At 41.3% G+C, this 20,878-nt stretch overlaps 1 protein-coding gene across 5 annotated transcripts in view; it reads right to left on the reverse strand.

The window, feature by feature from the left end:
- The window catches only part of nos1apa (nitric oxide synthase 1 (neuronal) adaptor protein a), a 205,146-nt gene that overhangs the window by 42,191 nt on the left and 142,077 nt on the right, over positions 1 to 20,878 (reverse strand). For all 5 annotated transcript variants that reach the window (XM_031282404.2, XM_036007154.1, XM_036007156.1 and 2 more), the window contains one exon: positions 4,789 to 4,950. In XM_031282404.2, the coding sequence (XP_031138264.1) occupies positions 4,789 to 4,950 (162 nt within the window). The remainder of the gene's footprint in view (positions 1 to 4,788; positions 4,951 to 20,878) is intronic.

Raw genomic sequence — 20,878 nt, forward strand, 5'->3', positions numbered from 1 at the left:
CAGAGCACAGGGAAAGTCATGTCATCACAAACCAATTGAAAATATATTTAATTTATACTAATATAAAATAGTGAAAAGCAGGCTCACATTGGGGAAGCTGGAATCAATGAATGTTTGTTATTTTTGTTTGAGAAATTATTGATCGATTAAGATAATTTTTCCAGTCAATCGACTGATGGATTAATTGTTTCAGATCAAAAGAATAAAACATAACAAATGCAGACACAGCGGGTGCTGAATGGTATAATGAACAATATGAAAATCATGCGTTATTGCCAATTTAAAATAAGGATTTTGAAGAATGGTGTTCTATATTATATATAGTATCTATATTATAGATGTTACTATATTTATGAATGTACATTACTGGCAGTAAGTCTTTATTTATTTATTTAGAAAGTTTCCAACAAATAGTTTCACAACTCGAAAGCAAGAAAAGTGAAGATGCCATTTTATTTTATGGTGTAAACCTGATGCAAAGACACCAGGGAAAGCTTTGTTGTTAGAGTTTCTAACTCTAAAAAACAAAAACACACAAATAAAGATATACAGACGTACACACACACACACACACACACACACACACACACACACACACACACACACACACACACACAAACAACATTTTACTAGCGTGTCAGCCAAGTAACCACTCTCTTCCTCTATGTCTTCACCCACAATGTGCCTTATCTGGGCAGAGCTAATCATCTTGTTACCATCTACTGTTTGACATTCAGCAGTGGAGTAAGCTCTCCTCCGTCAATACGGCTGGGTAGAAGGAGCCTGTGGCAAATTTAGCTTCACCTGTGAGAGGCAGTTTGCCTATGATAGAGTCAGTGGGCACTCATTTTGATGCAGTGTGTAAGCTCACAGTTAGAGCACCTCAGACAAGACAGGGCCGCTGAGAAATCTTTGGCAAAAGAGCCGAGGTCAGGTGGAAGCACCTCAGGTTAGCTCAGACTGATTTGAGTATGAGCTGAGGTAAAATAATTCCATTCATGTGCTGAAGCAGTTTTGACTCATTTAAAAAATTCCACCCCAGTGTCTCTGCTAGACAGGCAGTGAACTCTGGCTTCATCAAGGTATAATTAATAGCATTTATGTCTGGGCACGCTCAGTCCGAATGTGTGAGGTGTCGTAGCTGTAGCAGCGGTCTGTCTAACGTTGTTGAGGTCATGACAAGGGAGCAGCTAAGTTCAGTGTGAACAGGCGGTTCAATCAGGACCCCCCTGTATCTGTCTCTGGAAGCCATGAGACATTAGTACCTAACAGTCTGAGACACTTCTGGGTCAGGAATGTGTGTGTGTGTGTGTGTGTGTGTGTGTGTGTGTGTGTGTGTGTGTGTGTGTGTGTGTGGGCAATGCATGAGAAAGACGGTGTGTGCAATTTCAAGTCACGCTTTTTTCAAGCAGGATGATAAACTGCATGTGTGTGTATGTGTGTGTGTGTGTGTGTGTGTGTTGATCCAGCTCATAAGCCCGAAGCCATTGCTGTCACTAGTCACTTCTCCCACTGCAGCCACTCAAGCTGGGTGATTGATGTCTGATGCTGTGTGCACTTGGAACTTTTCTTCAGAAAGCCAAATTGGATTGCAATTGCTAATAGTGCTAACTTCCTTCACTAGGTTTCTCATTGATCACGTGTTTCTTTTGCCGCAGATAGTGTAGTCAGCAATGGCTAATTTTCTTATTTGATACAAAACTATATATATTTTTTTGGTAGTTGAGTTTATCGTCTTTTTGCTTTTGTTGTTCCTTTTAAGGAGTAATGCTGCCGTCATTGTTCTAGTGACTTCAAATTAAACTGTGCAATTGCAGAGATAGAAGAAGAACGGCAGCAAAAGCGCAACAGTTCCCATGGAAACATATAAGTATATAAAATATACTCAAGGTTAACACCATGTGCAGGTATTGCATGAATCTGAATCGTAATGTCACTGACAACAGGTAATTTGCAAAGTATGAAATAAATCTCTTGTATTGCAAATTCGTAGCTACAGTGGGAGCGTGGAAAATAAGTGTTTACAGGAGTAAAAACATGTAGGGCATCTGTGCAATATTAATGTTAAGGCTTTTTATTGAGAGGAATGGTCAATATATTGGTGTACATTACGCTATCATGCAATATTCTTGGTGTGTCTGTTCTGTATATGGATCTGTGTGTTACTGAATGTTAACTGTAGTATGTTAGTACATGTATGGATATGTGTTGTGTATATAGGTTGTGTGATGTCACCTGTGTTCTCTCGAATGCCCAAGACAAAGTTCTCCTAAAGGAGACAATAAAGGCTTATCCTCTCTTATCTTATTAAAACATGACCGTCAACACCCCCAGAGACCGCAACTGTTCTAAAAAATACAACAGAATATTTTAGCTGCTATTTGGTACTTTATAAGCATGAAGACATTTAAAAGGTCCCATGGCATGAAAATTTCACTTTATGAGGTTTTTTAACATTAATATGCATTCCCCCAGCCTGCCTATGGTCCACCAGTGGCTAGAAATGGTGATAGGTGTAAACCTAACCCTGGGTATCCTGCTCTGCCTTTGAGAAAATGAAAGCTCAGATGGGCCGATCTGGAATCTTGCTCCTTATGAGCTCATAAGGAGGAAGGTTACCTCCCCTTTCTCTGCTTTGCCCGCCCAGAGAATTTGGCCCACCCATGAGAGAGAGGCATCATGGCTTTCAAACGAGCAAAGTAGCAGTTGGTCAAGGCCACACCCCCACCCTCAACTTTGCCCATCCCCCCGCGCCCCCCCCCCCCCTCCTCCTCAATAGCATTTAAAGCTACAGACACAGAAATGGCACATACTAAGGAAAGCTCACTGTGGGACTGGCTCTAGTGGCTGTAATTCTGCACCAAGGCTGAATTTCGGGAAAGAGACTTCAGATACAGTATTAGGAGACCACTAAGGCCTATATAAAAGAGACTTCAGATACAGTATTAGGGGACCACTAAGGCCTATATAAAAGAGACTTCAGATACAGTATTAGGGGACCACTAAGGCCTATATAAAAGAGACTTCAGATACAGTATTAGGGGACCACTAAGGTCTATATAAAAGAGACTTCAGATACAGTATTAGGAGACCACTAAGGCCTATATAAAAGAGACTTCAGATACAGTATTAGGGGACCACTAAGGCCTATATAAAAGAGACTTCAGATACAGTATTAGGGGACCACTAAGGTCTATATAAAAGAGACTTCAGATACAGTATTAGGGGACCACTAAGGTCTATATAAAAGAGACTTCAGATACAGTATTAGGGGACCACTAAGGCCTATATAAAAGAGACTTCAGATACAGTATTAGGGGACCACTAAGGTCTATATAAAAGAGACTTCAGATACAGTATTAGGGGACCACTAAGGTCTATATAAAAGAGACTTCAGATACAGTATTAGGGGACCACTAAGGCCTATATAATGGCGTTTTTCCATTACATGGTACCTGCTCGACTCGCCTCGACACACTGCGCGTCCGTTTTCCATTGCATATTTTAGTACCGCCTCAGCGTGGCTGGTCGTCTTGCTGGCTCGACGCACACACCAGCGCACAAGTATAACATCAGGCCACTTGGGCTTGTTTTACAGTTCTGTGGAGGCTCCACGCAGAGCTTTCATAGTATGTGGCCTGATGTATACATTTGTCAGCTGGTGTGTGCGTCGAGCCAGCATGTGTGTGTGTACGTAGGATACGGCGAAAGCTCTGCCTGGAGCCTCCGCAGAACTGTAAACAAGCGGCAGCGCAGTAAACTGCCGTGACCTAACGCGACACACACACAGAACGTTGAAGGTGTGTGTTGTTGCCAGAAGACACATTTAGTTTCTAAAGAAGCTGGAGGCAGCAAAAAAACAAAAACAGCTGGCTAAACTGTTTAAAAATAGCGGGTTTGTTCAGGACACCCCCCGTCTGTCGCTTTCACATCACCTTTTCGGCTCGCCTCAGCTCGCTTGGAACCTTGACTGAGGAGGTACTAAAAAAAGTACCTGTTAGCAGGTACCAGGTACTTTTTTTCGTAATGGAAAACCAAAAAAGGCGAGTAGAGTCGAGGCGAGTCGAGCAGGTACCATGTAATGGAAAAGCGCCATAAAAGAGACTTCAGATACAGTATTAGGGGACCACTAAGGTCTATATAAAAGAGACTTCAGATACAGTATTAGGGGACCACTAAGGTCTATATAAAAGAGACTTCAGATACAGTATTAGGGGACCACTAAGGTCTATATAAAAGAGACTTCAGATACAGTATTAGGGGACCACTAAGGTCTATATAAAAGAGACTTCAGATACAGTATTGGGGGACCACTAAGGTCTATATAAAAGAGACTTCAGATACAGTATTAGGGGACCACTAAGGTCTATATAAAAGAGACTTCAGATACAGTATTAGAGGACCACTAAGGTCTATATAAAAGAGACTTCAGATACAGTATTAGGGGACCACTAAGGTCTATATAAAAGAGACTTCAGATACAGTATTAGGGGACCACTAAGGTCTATATAAAAGCATCCAAAGAGCACCATGTCATGGGACCTTTAAGGGGGAATCCATGTGACACTGTCAGTGACCGTGTGTGTTACCTGTGAGTAGTGAGGTATTTTCATTACTGCTTGGTTCAAGGTTGATTACCGTGCTTGGACTGTGGCCACGTGCCAGCAATCACATTTTGGGGAATAAATTCACTAAATGGCCAATCTGAATTAAGTGTGCTTTTAATTTTTACAAACCGTGCCTTAAACCCCTTTTTGCTGCGTTTGTGTATGTGTGAGAGAGACACACCTGTGCCACAGCCACTTGTGTCTGCTGCTGTTGCTGCTGGAGCTGCTGTTGGAGCAGCTGGATCTGGTGGTGGACAGACAGGGGGGCACCTGGTGGCAGCGCGCCCGATGCAGGGAGCAGCATCCTGGGGCTGGACATCAGCAGAGAGGCCTCCTCTGAAGCCTGGCACCAGGGGGAGAAGACAGAGATGAAGTCAGTATTTCGTGACCAACTAAAACATTAACAAGTAGCCAGAAAAAAAAAAAGACTGAAACTTTGGATCACAAAGTAAAACACTGAATGGTTTGGCAGAAGCCTATTTCTTAAAAGAAATAGTATTGCACCATCCAACATTGTATTTTACTTTACTTATTTATATATTTTACAAACTTTTTACGGATATCTATCGGATTCTTAGCAAGTTGAGACCAACACAAATGACCTTCGTCAGTTTACAAAACTTTCACAGTTCTCAAAAAGTTACAAGATTGAAGATGCAGACACACAGGGAAATAGAGAGAAAAGGACTGACTAATGAATAAATAAATATAATCGAGACAAGCATTGGCATCAATAAAATGCCTTGGAGAACCAGCCATCATCCAAACAAGAATCTGAATTTGAAATGTAGAAATGTTGATTAGTTGCACCAGTGTGGAATGAGCGGTGCTGAGAATGCAGATCAGCAGCTCTAAGACGCTCCGATCCAACAATAATGAGCTTTGGGACTCAGTTATCCTCCATCTAACGCTATCAAGCATCCTAACTGTTTGAAGGCTGCAGTAACCACACATTGTGCCCTCTTCATCATTCAACCAGTCGAAAATATGTTTTGTTATGCAGATATGGTAGAGTTTAGATTCTCGGCCCGACCCCGAGCCCGACCGGACCTCGGGTCAGACTTGGGCCGTTATTTTCCGCCACATCCTCGGGCCAGGCCGGGCCCGGGCCGGACCCTTGATCAAGCAATTATTTTTTTTTTTATCCGTTACCTTATTATCCTATTTGGGTGGGGAGAAAGCTATGCCATAATTAGAAATATTATAAATATATATAGGCTATATAAAAGTAACAAATGTGTACAAAAGTTAGGCTGCAGTTACAAAATGCAGCACGTGTCATGCGAGTCTCCTCCTCTCGCACGCATCACGGGAGCTTGAAGATGTAAAGAAAAAAAGAAAAACAGAAAAACAGGAGAATTAACTTTGAGAAAGTGTGGAGGAAAGTCGGAGGTATGGAAGCAGTTTAAACAAGTCGTGGGCAGTGACAACAATATGTTGTTCATCATTGTTTCTTTTTTTTACGTTTCTTCATTCGGATCCACTTGCGATCCGTTCCATTCTAAACAAACAGCGCAGTTTACAGGCTTCGTCCTTGTATTATTCTAAACAGATTTCTGTAGTTCAAACAACTCTGAATTGTAGTTGAGAACGTCAGTTATAACGGCCCGCGTATTAAAAAATTGTCGGGTTCAAATCGGGCTCGGGCTCATAATTACAGTTAATGTGTCGGGCCGGGCCGGGCTCGGACGCAACGTGCTCGGGTTTGGGCAGGTTCGGGCTTGATTTTTTGGGCCGATCGAAGCTCTAAGATATGGTGCCCTAATCACACTACGGCTAAAATAAAGCATCAGCACCATTTAGTATCTGAGGGAAATTATGAAATCTAAGCTAGCAACAACTGGATGTGGGGAAGATATTAATATATCTAAAACACCTCGTTGTGGACAATCAGATTTTATTGTCTACCACTTCCTGCCATTGTTCAGTGGATACAGGGATGGGCACCTTAGAAGAAAAAAAAAAAAAAAAAAAAAAGTGCTCCAAGGTGCACGGTTGGTTCAGAGAACAAAAAAGCACTCTCAAACCACTGCTGAGACCTGGATATAATCCACGCAGGAGGGGCAACTTTTTCCTTGCTGTCCTTTGAAACACATTTGGCACTGTTCAATGTTTGGAAGCTACTCACGACAATGTTGCTGGTGTTGGAGGTTAAGCGTGATCAAACACCAATTTAGCAAGTGACTGACACAGGTTGACGGTCCATCTTCCATATGGAAGACTTTGCCTCATTAGGGCCCGAGCGCCGACAGCGGCGAAGGCCCTATTGAAACTGAAGGAATTATTATTCTTTTTCCCGGCAAATTAATTGGCTTTTGAGGGGCTTAACATATTCAAAAACTCACCAAATTTGGCGGTCGCATCAAGTCTGGTGAAAATGTACGTATTTTAAGGGTTTCGGGAATAGGCGCCCAAAAATGGCTCGCTAGCGGCCCCTACAAAGTTAAAAAAATTGAGCCCCTGCAGTGCGTTTAACGTAGACTAACGAAATTTGGTACACATGTGTATCAAGTCAGGACGCACACAAAACGTTGTTGGAGCCGTATCCTAAACCCAACAGGAAGTCGGCCATTTCGAATTGAAAGTTCGAAATTAGTGCGATTTTGGTCATTTCCACATGTCGTACTTTAACGAACTCCTCCTAGAGATTTCATCTGATCAACTTCAAATTCGGTCTGTGCCATCTTAAGACATTAAAGATGAAAAGTTGTTTTGACGCCCTATGACTTTTCGTCATAGGGCGTGGCTGTGGCGGGGCGGCCATTTTGTGTGTTTCGCCGCCGAAACAGGAAGTGGGTGTAACTCAAGTGTACATTGTCCGATTGGCTCGAAACTTTTCAGGATTCATAAGAGTCCAACCCTAAGGACAAATAAAGGCCGATATTTACTTAAAGTCATAGCGCCCCCTAGTGGCAACAGGAAGTAGGCCCAAAAGACAAGGTGCTATACTTTAACGAACTCCTCCTAGAGATTTCATCCGATGGACTTCAAACTTGGTCTGTATCATCCCAACACCTTAAAGATGAAAAGTTATTAAAAGAAAAACTTTTTGTCAGACGGTGTGGGCGTGGCGTGGCGGCCATTTTGAGTGTTTAGCGATGAACAAAGAAGTTGTTGTAACTTGAGTGTACGTTGTCGTATCTGCCCGAAAATTCTCACGATTGACAAGGGTCCAGGCCTGAGGACACCTACAGGCCATATTTGACTTTTGGTCATAGTGCCCCCCGCTGGCAACAGGAAATGCACCTTATATGACATCATCATCATCTGATTTACATGAAACTTAGAATGTGTGGTCTACATGTAATAATGAGCTGGCCCCTATGATATAACCACGCCCACTTACTCAGGCCACGCCCCTTTCATAACATTTGAACCGTTTAAGGTAGAGTCTTGTGTGAGGTGTCATTGAACTCAGCAGAGAGTTTGTTTTTGATTGGTGATAGTTTGGCCCGCCCCCTATGCTTAAGCCACGCCCCCTTTCATAACATTTGAACCGTTTAAGGTAGACCCTTGTGTGAGGTGTCATTGAACTCAGCAGAGAGTTGCTTCTTCATTGGTGATGGTTTGGCCCGCCCCCTATGCGTAAGCCACGCCCTCTTTCACAGCTAATAAACTGTATGGCGTAGAGTCTTGTGTGAGGTGTCATTGAACTCAGCAGAGAGTTGCTTCTTCATTGGTGATGGTGGCCCGCCCCCTATGCTTAAGCCACGCCCCCTTTCATGAATGCTGATCCATCTAAGGTAGAGTCTTGTGTGAGGTGTCATTGAACTCAGCAGAGAGTTCCTTCTTCATTAGTGATGATTAGGCCCACCCCCAATGCGTAAGCCACGCCCCCTTTCATACATGCTGACCCATCTAAGGTAGAGTCTTGTGTGAGGTATCATTGAACTCAGCAGGGAGTTCCCTTTTCATTGGTGACGATTTGCGGTGTCTGAGTGCCGCGCAAATGACGGTCGCAAGGAGCGGCGACCGCCAGTAACCCCGTCGCGCGCAGAGGAGCGAGGGCCCGTCCATCGCTGCTTGCAGCTTTAATTTACAGTTGTTATTTCACGTGTCTCAAATCCAGATAAAATACTGACATGCGTGTTGAAGACGGATGCATTAACAGCCTTTCAACATCTGGCTAGAATGCAACCAGATTTCAACTCGTCTGTAATGATTTGTTCATGCATTGACACTTGGCTTTTTTTCGTGTGAAAGTTTTTGCTTATGAAAAGCAAAAACAACACAGACATATTACTTAAGAAGTGGCCAGAAAAGAGATTCAAACATGAATGCCATGATGTGTGGGCAAAAAAAAAAAAAAAAAGAGCTGTGCCTTAAGTGTAAATTGGATATTTCATTCCTCAATCCATCAAATTGTTATATCAGAGCATGGGTGCTCCCAGTAGGTTGTGTGTATCAGACACTGTTAGTGTTTTACAGTTTACCCTGTGATGTAAGACAAATCCAATCCAACATTATTCAACAGGCGCCATCGGAGTGGATGCAACAGTAAGAAACAAGGAGAAAAGACAAGGTGGTTGTGAATGTAGATCATATTTTACAGTTAATCCATTTAAAGGACAAATCCGGTGCAAAATGAACCTAGGGGTTAATAACACACGTGTAGCGAGTCGACCGTTCTCTGGGATGTTTTCATGCTAATTGAATGTGACCAGTTTTAGCACAAACCGCTAATTAGCTTATAAAGCTAGTCATCGGGGCACAGGTAAAGTAACCGAAGCATTGAGAACTTTGTAAGTGTACAGACAGTTTATCAAAAAGATAGATTATAAAGACAGTACCGTTAGGTATACAGGCGGGCGCCATCTTGGGAAAACAGTCATGACCAGTCGAACGCCGGGCTTGAGCTATGTTACTGGTTACTGGTTGCACAGCGTTCGTCGTTCGACTGGTCGTTACTGTTTTCCCAAGATGGCGCCTCCCTGTATACGTGAACGGTACTGACTTTCTAAACTATCTTTTTAATAAACTAAATGTCTCCAAGACTAAATAATTAATTATTGATTTTAGGAAACAGTGCCCCCCTCTTCCCCACCACTATCACTGATGGCCAACCTGTTGAGACAGTACAAGAATATAAGTACCTTGGCACAATAATTGATAGCAAGCTATGTTTTGAACCACACACTGATGCTGTTTGTGCCAAAGCCCATCAGCGTATGTACTTTTATCGTAAACTGAGGAATTTTAACATTGACCCCACTTTTATGAGAATATTTTATTCCTGTTTTATTGAGTCTGTTTTAACCTTCTGTTTTATCTACCGGTTTGGTTCACTGTCCATAAAAAACAAAAAACGACTAGAGAGTACCGTCATGTAGCAAGATTGCAGGCATCAACTTCCCCACTCTCTCCTACATCTACTCCAACAGAGTGGCAAAGAAGGCCCAATCTATTGCAGCTGACCCTAGCCACCCCTTGTCCTGCCAGTTTAAGCTACTTCCCTCAGGCCGTAGGTACTCCATGCCCAGAAGCAGGTCCAATAGACCCAGAAACTCTTTTATCCCGACTTCCATTTCCATTTTAAACAATTTGTCAGAACTGGTTTAAATGTATTTACAGTATTTACTATTGTGTTTTAGATACTGTGGGTAGTTCATGTTTTGCTGTATTGTTGTGTGTCTTGTCCTTATGTCTGTCTGCTGGCTGTACAAACAATTGCCCCTCGGGAACAATAAAGTTACCTTGAAACTGTTTGTACACTTACAAAGTTCTCAATGCTTCGGTTTACATGTAGGGACCCTCATTATGCTACCGTGGAAGTGTGGTGCAATTTTCAGACTTGTTAGTGGTATAGAAATAGCGATTTCTTTTTACTTTACCCGTGCCCCGACGACTAGCGTTATAAGCTAATTAGTGGTTTGCGCTAAAACTGGTCACATTCGATTAGCATGAAAACATATCCCAGAGAACAGTCGAATCATGTGTTATTAACCCCTAGGTTTATTTTGCGCCAGATTTGTCCTTAAACATGGAACAACTGCCTTTGATTTTTGAAGCACTAATGTTGGAAAGTACGTTACCAAGTTCCTGCTGCAGAGTAGTTCAAAAGAATGTTTTGAATACACATGAGGCTAAAAGAAATGTGCATTGCTTGCTTTATGAATGTTTGGCTTTACACCTTTACAACAGCTGGATGTGAAGCTTTTTTAAAAAACAGTTTCATGGCTGCCAAGTTTGAACAATTAGGTTGCTGACTGAATCCAAACAATGTCACATCACTAGCGGGGCGACGCAGGGCGCTTCAAAGTGACTGGAGTCGCAACACCAAATGACGGTCGGAAAAGAAGGGGACACATAAATTAAATTGAACCTGAACCCGCCTTAAGGAATCCATGCCAAAACACTTCACCATCTGTCTCACCTTAAGCACCTTCTGGTGACACACAGACAGATCACAGACAATGATGAACGCACAACACAACACACACACACGCAAACATACACACACACACACGCACACGCACACACACACACACACACACACACACACACACACACACACACACACACACCATTAGAGGAATATATGACTGATGGCCTATGTGAGCTGAATCTTTTAGCTTAATAAGAGAAAATTATCCAAGTTGACAGTTTTTTTTTTTGGTGCTATCACATGATAAATAGTAGGGCAGAAGGCTGTGTGTGTTAAAGAGAGAATTTGTTTGACTCCTCAGAAAGATGTCGGATCACAAAAAATTAGCTCACTTTCTTTCAAAGTGCCTGTTTAATACAGACGCATCATTCACCTTTTTCTCTCCATAGAAGCTACTTGCAGACACCTGAAGTGACACTCTTCCCGCCTAAGTAAAGGGGGTTAAACAAGACTGCTGCTTTCGCTTTGAAACAGTGAGTGTTGTCTGGCAAACGGGGGAGGTTTAGTGACTGGAAGAGTGAATGAGATGATTCAGAAGGAAAACTAACAGAGAGGAGAAATGGTGACATGTTTGGCTTTCAAGCACTGTGGACACAGAAACTATTCTCAATTATAGAGAAATGGAAAAAGAAGACAGACTTAAACAGAGTGTCAGCAGCCGCAGAATGAGATACGACACAGATGGAAAAGAAATCCCATTCTAATATACATTAGAGTCATCTCCAACATTAACCCCTAAAAAAACCCATTTATTTTACTTTTCTCTCCCACCAGTTCTTACATAGTTTAACCAACAGCCACTGATATAAAAGTATTTACCGTCATCATCCACAGAATATTCGAGGAAGAAGACATTAGCACCTTTCACAGTATTTGGATGGACATTTCTGGTAGTCCATTGAGCACCAAAGACAGGGAAAAAGAAAAAGGCTACATTTTGGACATTTAACATTGAAACAATTGAATGTTTTTGATGTGAACGTGTCACTAAGGGCCTGGTTACACTAAAAAATACAGTAAGTGGTTTGTATGACGTGCTGTCTGACTGTCGGAATGCAAAAGTGTTTATAGTTGATCCGAACAGCCGCAGTGGAAGGCGATGTGAAAAGCCAGTTTAAATAAGGGGATAACAGCGCACACTTTCAGACAGTCTATCCTGGAAGGCATCCCAGAGTGTTGCACTCAGGCGTTCATGTGGAAAGTGACAGAAATAGTTGTGTCAAGAATGAAAAAAGAGAGTTAGAGAGGAGTTCAAACCCAGGTTACCTTCTCACCTCCACACAGCTGGTCAATCCCTGTGTGAAGTGGGTGTGAATGTCGGATCCGCAAAGTTACAGAAAGGGTCGGACACAGGCCCACCTGATGAGATGTTGAAAAGGTGTGTAAGGTGTGTGTGTATGTGTGTGTGTGTGGGGGGGCTTTTTTGAAGGTCTGACAAGCAGTTCTAAAGACGCACTGTGGAAGCATAACGATGCTGAACCCACTGAGAATTAACACCCAGCTTAGCAACGCTACTTTAGCTATTAACCTCTTTTAGCCCATTCATTAGAGAAACAGATTATACAGCTCTTATAAACTCCCATATGACATTGTAAGCAGCTGTTTTCAGCAAAAAAAAAAGCTCAAACAAGCTGAGTATATGTGTACATGCCACTCGCCCAGCACCAAACAACAGAGAGCAGAAGTGAAATATTAGCTGATGAAGAAATCCCAACATCTGCAGCTAGGGTTAGACCCAGAGCTGGGTAAAAACGTAGTCTGATTTCCATCCAGTCCATTTTGTTTCACTTCATTCTTTTGAATCACTTAACACATCCCAGAAGTGAAACCTGACCAGAGCTAAAAGGAGATTAAATACTGGGCTAACCTTTGTCTGTTGGACAAAACCATTAATTCAATGGGATGGTGTGTCTGCAGGATGTGTAAGTACACAACTGTTTGCTAACATGTTAGCCATAGGAGCTTGATGAGCTTACAACTTGATTATATCATATCAAGAGTATTCCTGCCCCCTGGTGGTAACAAATCTGGTCATGCAGCTTTAACAGCACTTTTTAAAGAAGCAACCAAAATATTTAAAGAGTGAATTAAAGAGCAAGGTGGAGGTGAACATTTTCCCCTTCTAGGCCAACATTTTTTTTTTACTAAAATATGTCACCTAGTTTGACCTGTAATTATAGCGTCCCCTTAAGCCAATAACTGTAATTTAAAAAATGCCCAAAAAATGTGCAGCTATGAAGATTGGATGGAAAATTATTCTAAGTAATGGTATGATACCTGAAGTGCCCCCTTGAAAAAACGGATGACCGAGGTAGAAATGGTTGCACACATGATTAAAATGTGGGTGGTGATGGCGCAGTGGATATCACACATGCCTTTTGGTGTGGGATGGCGATACATCAACCAATGTGTCCCTGAGCAAGACACACTCATAGTTGCTCCAGAGGTGTGTGGCCTTTGACATATGTAGCAACTGTAAGTCGCTTTGGATAAAAGTGTCAACTAAATGACATGTAATGTAATGTAATAAAAAATGACTTAAGGGATGTTTAGTCGGGCAAGAAAATATGGGTGTTTGAGGTGTTCAGTGGATGAATATTATTACTGAAACTTGTCATATTTTTGTTAAAAGGTTAATTCATAAAAAATGCTTCAGTAGTGACAAGATCAATCATTTTTAAAGTTGGCTTGGTTGATGGACGTATGGACAACAATGATCCAAAGTGACCAATTTTCATTTTTCAGAGACGAGCATTGAATCCAAAAGGAATGCTTATGTACGAATACGCCCACACATTCAATATACACAAACACACTTTCCAAAACACAGTAAGCAGTTTGTTGAGTGAAGACTTATATATATATATATATATATTAGGGCTGTCAAAATAACGCGTTAATTTCGATTAATTAATCTGAGAAAAAATAACGCGTTAAAACAATTAACGCAGATTAATCCATTCTATATTGACGTTTGCATACAGACGAAAATCTGGTGCCACTGATAAGTCTGCGTTTCTCTCTGATGCTCTGAAACAGACATTACAGGCAACACAAACACCGCTGCATGTGACGCTAGTTAACACTATACTCGACAGCAGCTAACGTTAGCCTACCGCTAGCTAGTAGCTGGATTAAACACGGTTACAATGCTGACAGCTAACGCTAAACGGTGTAAAGTTTGACTGTGTTTTACTGTAGAGGATTCAACACTGGTATGTAACAATCTGCAGCTGCCGTCGGAAAAACAACACAGACGGTGCGTTCATTGAAACTGGTAAACTACAGCTTCGTGGTGCATTTGAAGTCCTTTTCCTATCTGGTTGTTGTTTTTGTCGTTCAACAGCAATTTACTAGTGAAATAAGTTAATGTTATTGTTATACATTATTATGAAATCATTTAATTTTGACCATATGGCCTTAGCAATAAACAAGCCGTTCTTTAATGTCACCAACTGTTGTTTAGTACCCTTTTTTTACTTTCTTAAAAAGTATCGGTTCAAGCACCGTTAATTATGTATGCGATTAATTTCGATTAATTAATCACAGAGTATGTAATTAATTAGATTACATTGTTTAATCGATTGACAGCCCTAATATATATAATATATATATTCAAAGCCTCTCTAGCCTCAAAACTTGTTTAGCGCTGTCAAAGCCAATTAGAGAAGACAGCAGGATAGAATATTTAAACTGAGCAGTGGGGGAGTTAGAGAGGATGGAGAACACCGGCCTACCACTGAAATTCCTCATACAGTAACTGCTGGAGAATGGCCTGCCTGAGGAAACTCTCGCTATTAGCATCTAATTTCCACACATGCACATGGCACTAAGCAGACAGCTGGAGTCTTCCTTTATCTTTTGGCCTCTTGTTGTACTTATAGTGTGGCAAAATTAAGTGGGGAAAAAACAGGGAAGTGAAAGAGGGCTTGAAAAAAGGAAGGTGAAAGTGAGACGGAAAGCAAACTAAAGATAGATGACATGGGATAAAGGAAGTCTTTATTTATCTACCTCCAGCTGTGATTACACTAGCCACACACACACACACACACACACACACACACACACACACACACACACACACACACACACACACACACACACACACACACACACACAAACACACACACACCAAGAGGTCTGGCTTCCTTCACTGCTGACAGCCTCGGCTACAGAATTACAACTTCATCAAGGGCTCTCGAGAAAAAGCCTGCGAGATCACTCTACTGAGGCCCTCATTACATAGTAGTAAAAGTAGTAGAGAGGATCTTGTGAAGATGTTCACAATAACTTTCCCTGTTTCTAAGAATAATCAGTAAATAAAATACCCCCTCACAATGTTTGAGTCTGTAATAATAACTTACATTTCATATGGAGTAAACTAATTATGCTCCCAGTGAAAAGAGCAGGTACCGCTGCCACCTTGAGATTTGTGACATCAAATTGTGCCCACAGTGTATGATGTTTGAAATGGGAGTAAATCAGGCATGTTGGTGGTGTTTTCTGAAGCAGCAGGCAGCTGTATTTGGAAAAAAGCTCTAAAAACTCACTGAACACTACCTACATGTACACTAAATGGCAATGACAGACAAAGGTAGTGAATAACTGGTGAACATAGAGGAGCAGTTAGCAGTTAAAGAGCTAGATGTTTCCCTTAGGAGTTGGTGGAAACAAAAACCAGAGGTAAAAGGAGAGTGAATATTGGTCAGGTAGGCAGACATGCAACTTGGAATAAATGAATGTGAATGTTTCTCTAGGCTGATGATACAATTCTTTATGCCACTGGTCTTTCCCCTGATACTGTTCAAGCTACCCTGCAAGATAGCTTCTCCCAACTACAGCAGTCTGTTTCCCAACTCAAACTCACTCTCAATACGTCCAAAACTAAGTCATGTGGTTTTACCGTAAGGGTACTACGCCTTCTCCCACCCTTAACATCACCACCTGCAAGGGGGCTATTCTTGAACAAGTCACTGCATATAAATACTTGGGCATCTGGTTGGAAACTTCACTTTCTTTCTCCATCCACATATCAAAGCTGCAATCTAAGGTCAAGGCCAAGCTCGGTTTCCTTTACAGAAACCGCTCCTCTTTCACCAATTCTGCCAAACTCACTCTCATTCAAATGACCATTCTACCCATGTTAGACTATGGTGACACTATATACAGGGTTGCTTGCAAGACCACTCTATCAAAACTTGACACTCTTTACCACTCCACTATCAGGTTTGCCACAAATGGCCCCTTCAATACACACCACTGCACCCTATATTCATCTGTCAACTGGCCCTCCCTTCACATTCGCCGTGAGATTCACTGGTTCACTTTTATTTACAAGACCCTTCTTGGCCGATCATCTCCTTACTTAGGTCACCTGCTGCAGACAAAGTCTGTCACATACAACACCCGGTCCTCACTTCATCTTCAATTAAGCATTCCAAAAACCAACTCTGCATTTGGTCTGGCATCTTTTCAATTTGCTGCCGCTCGCGACTGGAACACTCTGCAAAATACTCTCAAACAGGATAAACTAATTTCCATTTCATCTTTCAAAACTATCATATCATCTTTGTTCACGGACATATGCAGTTGCTTCTCTACATAATAATTTTTCCAGCTAAATATTTGAATGGTTTCTCCCTCTCTTACTCACCCATGTACCTGTGCACTTATCTCGTTATAAGTGTTTATTGTTTTCTATGTAGTATTTCAAATTGTATTTTATGTCATTTCTAAACTGTATGTATTTCTAATGTATTTTTTTATCTAGCTCTCCTTCCCTTTCCCTGAGTGTCAGGCCGCCATTGTAAATAAGAACCTGTTCTTAATGACTTGCCTGTAAAAATAAAGAAATAAAAATAAAAAATAAAAATCTGATGTTCTGCTATACTAACTCAAAAGGTAATAATAGTGATGTATTTGAAAAACAAAACAAACCAGTTATTGCAGATTTACGTAATCAGATTAAGAGGGATATTATAAGAAGATAAATGTAGTTTTAACATCAGTGGAAACCTTGTTGATTTGGTAAGTTGATCCATGCAACAAGCAGGTAAGCAAACTATTTCAACTGACCAAAAATCCTTTTGACTATTTTCTATACAGCACGCTGAACTGTGCTTTGTGAAGTGTTTACAGAGCTAACCAGTGTAACAGTAACTGGTTATAACCATTGATTTTTGTATTCTTCTTTAGCTAGCAAACTCTACTTTTCCCGATTTTCTTTTGACAAGCCCAGACATCAGCCATGAGTTATATGTAACAAAAGCATAGTCGGCGAGATTTTCTACTCGAGCAAAATCCAAGAGCTGATGTGCTCCTTAAAACACAGAACACGGCTGCACTGCACTCTGGTCTCTTGAGTGTATTACTAGTGGTAACCTTGCTATCAGGTTAATATATTCGGCAAGGTCTAAGAAAAAAAACTATATTTACAGAAAAGAAAATAATTTCTTTGCCTTTAGAATTTCCAGTGTGAACAAGCTTTCTGGTCAATGTAAGTCAAATACAACACACTGGGCTACAGTTGCTAACACCTGTGGTTGTGTGATCTTTAAGATGAGGCTTTGGACTCACAGAGCTTGGTGATGAATATCTGCACCTGGGCAACACATTTGAGGATTCCTGGACCCTTATATTATCTTAGCTGCTTTTGTTGCACCTTTCACCACCCACAAGTTATTACTAAATATTTTCCTTAGCTGATGGTTGCCTCATTTAGTTTTAATACACTGGTGCCGGCATTAATTTGCATGTCCAATTTAATGAGATAATACCTTATTTGCATATTTAAACATACAAATTCTAAAAACTTCTTAATGTCTTAAAGTGCCCATATTATGAAAAAATCACTTTTTCTGGGATTTGGGGTGTTATGTTGTGTCTCTGGTGCTTCCACACACATACAAACTTTGAAAAAAATCCATCCATGCTGTTTAGAGTGAGATACAGTGAATGTGTCCTGCCTTCAGTCTCTGGGTGAGCTGTTCAAAATCGGCACGGCTTGTGACGTCACAAGCCGAAACGAGCAGGCTAACCGCAACCTTTAGCTCGTTAGCATGCTAACGCTAATGCTAACGCTAGCATGCTACCTCATTCTCAATAGCAAAGCACTGCTACAACACACACAAGTTCACCATAATCTACAAAAGGAACTACTTACATGTGCGCCCTCATTTAGAAGTCTCACAGCTAATCCTGCCTTGTAACTGACCGAAGTTGTAGAAACAGCCTTTCTTTTACTGTCTATGGAGCTAGCTAGCTGACATGATCTACATCTGAGCTACTGCACATGTGCAGTGCAATCAAAGATAGCACAGAAGAAGAAGAAGAAAAGAGGTCTCACTCTGTAGCTAAAACAGAGACCAGGTGAAAAGAGGATCTGCAGCAGTGAGAGAGAGCACTGCAGTACAACACATATATGGTGTTTTTTGAAAATTAAACCATGTAAACCTATTCTGGTACAACCTTAAAATACAATTATGAACCTGAAAATGAGCATAATATGGCTGCTTTAATGTCAGTAATCAACTGGGTAAGCTTCATGCTGATATCTATTAGTCATTTTTTTCCCTTTTCACCTCGGGTGTCTCCCCTTAAAGCTGTGGTTCATGTTGGTTGTCCTCAGCACTCACGCATGGTTCAAAAGGGTTGTACTTAGTGTCTTAATTAATCGTGGGTGTGTTTTGGGTGTAACATGCAATAAACCAATCAGTGTCATCTCCCATTCCCTTTAAAAGCCAGGTGCGTTTGTACCTTGGCGCATTGCTATTACTGTATAATGGCGGATTTGCTAAGCAGGAAAGAGAGATTTTCAGGAGAAGAAACTGATCTGCTCGTGCATGAAGTGAAAGCGCGAGAACAGATCATATCATAATACTATTTCACATTTCACAGTTTGCGTGCTGCTGCGCGTCCCTGTGTGTGTGTGTAACAAGCATAGTGTGCGCTCGCTGTGCACGAGCCTAGGTGCATTTTACTAATTTGCTGTTAAAATAACAATGAAATGCTGCCTTATTGACTTTAGACCAGGTTTTTGTTGGTCAATGGTGCGATCACTTTCCGCTGCCTCAAGATAGAAATACGCCCAGAGTGCACCTGAACACACCTCCCTGTAAGACCAGCACGCCCATGGGCGCACAGATGGGTGCAGGTGCATTTGCTATTTAAACGACGTGGGCGCTGGACGGGAAATCGACAACTGCGTTGGTCTTAAACTAGCAAAGACAATTGTGTTGGGCTTTGCGCTGCGCCGGCTGCAAGATAGGACCATGGTTGCTAATCAGTAACTGAACAGGAACGCAAGGTGAATGCAATTAACTAGCTGCTAGTATATAGAGAAACTTTGGCCTGGAGATGGCTGGTCCTACTCTGGCTTGAGCCGAGGAAAGTTACAATATTTGGAAGTTTAATTATCACGGACCCAGAGCCACATACTACCCATCACGGTCCTGCATTGATATCTGCCAGAACTTGGACATTTTAGTCACGGATCTGCTCATAACATTTGTTTGTTGTATTTTGTTAAGTTTTGAAATATGAACTCGGTATCCCCGGTCCACGGCTGGAGTGCTGCTCTGCAGTGGAACATTGAGTGCTGCCACTGGTGGCTCGAAGCTATATAGTAGCAATATTAGTTATTAAAATAGTAATATCATTTATACACCTTCTGGTGAGCAGGAAGTTGGTCCTGTGCCATTTTTGATTTTTTTTTTATTGGTATTAATTCATTTTTGTAAGCCTCCTCACGTAATTTTTCCCAGCTCAAGGTTTGCTAATGAGATCTCCTACTATCCCGTGAGGTTGTATTTACAAAATTCTTCACATTACAAATTATTTAAGTGAATCTGTGACTGGACAGCGTATACAACCCTTAAGTTGTGGCAAATCCCAACCAACCAAAGAATACACCAACACATTCCCTAGGAGTGAGGAGGAACAAACCAGATCACTGAAATGATCAGTAAAATTATGAAGTCTATGATCACAAAGTAAACCTGCAGACTCGGCATTCAGCAGCACAGGGCTGCCCAGCCCACATCTTGTTAACGTGAAAAAGCACAACCAGAATAAAACTGAACACAGTTAATAAACCCAGATTCCCAGACATCCCTTACTGACACAGGAGCTGTGTGTGTATATAGTATTAGCAGGTGTCAATTTGTTACAGAGACTTAAAATTTAAAAATATGCAAGTATGCTTGTTCAACAGGCAATCTTTCTTTTTTTTTTTTTTTTTTTACTAAATCCTGATTTCAAAGACTGAGAAACGGCATTTTAACATCTGTAATAAGATGTAATTTGTGTTGAAACAGGATGATGAGATTGGTTAAAACTCAGTAAGGTGTCATTCAAAAGTGTAAACAAAAGTTTGTGATTGTCTAATCGGTTATATCTTATTTGTATGCCTGCTAGTTTGTCACGATCTATTGGCAAGGGTCTTACACTGTCCATTTTGTGTTATCTTTAAAGGCTGCTATGTATCCCAGAGTCAAACAGCTGAACAGATTGGAGGGTCAAACTCTAAAAGATGTTTATAGCTCGAGAATGGAGAAATGGAGTGGCACATGATTGTATAAATCTATGAGAAACTTGTGCACTGAACACTCAAACATTCCTGGCAAAAGATAATGAATGTCAGCACAAAATGCAGGCTAATGGAGTAGAAAGTCAAGTGATAGAACCATAGAGAGAGAGAGAGAGAGAGAGAGAGAGCGAGAGAGAGAGAGAGAGAGCGAGAGAGAGAGAGAGAGAGAGAGAGAGAGAGAGAGAATGAGAGGAGAAACAAGGCCAATGTGTGGATGTAAAAGTGTGTCCCTTTTAACCAGTCCCCCGAAACATTTGTGTTTGACTTTTATGAAAACCATGGCCAGGCTGATTCAAACCT

This window comes from Sander lucioperca, chromosome 11 (genome assembly GCF_008315115.2).
Source record: "Sander lucioperca isolate FBNREF2018 chromosome 11, SLUC_FBN_1.2, whole genome shotgun sequence".
NCBI classification, from domain to species: Eukaryota; Metazoa; Chordata; class Actinopteri; order Perciformes; family Percidae; genus Sander; species Sander lucioperca.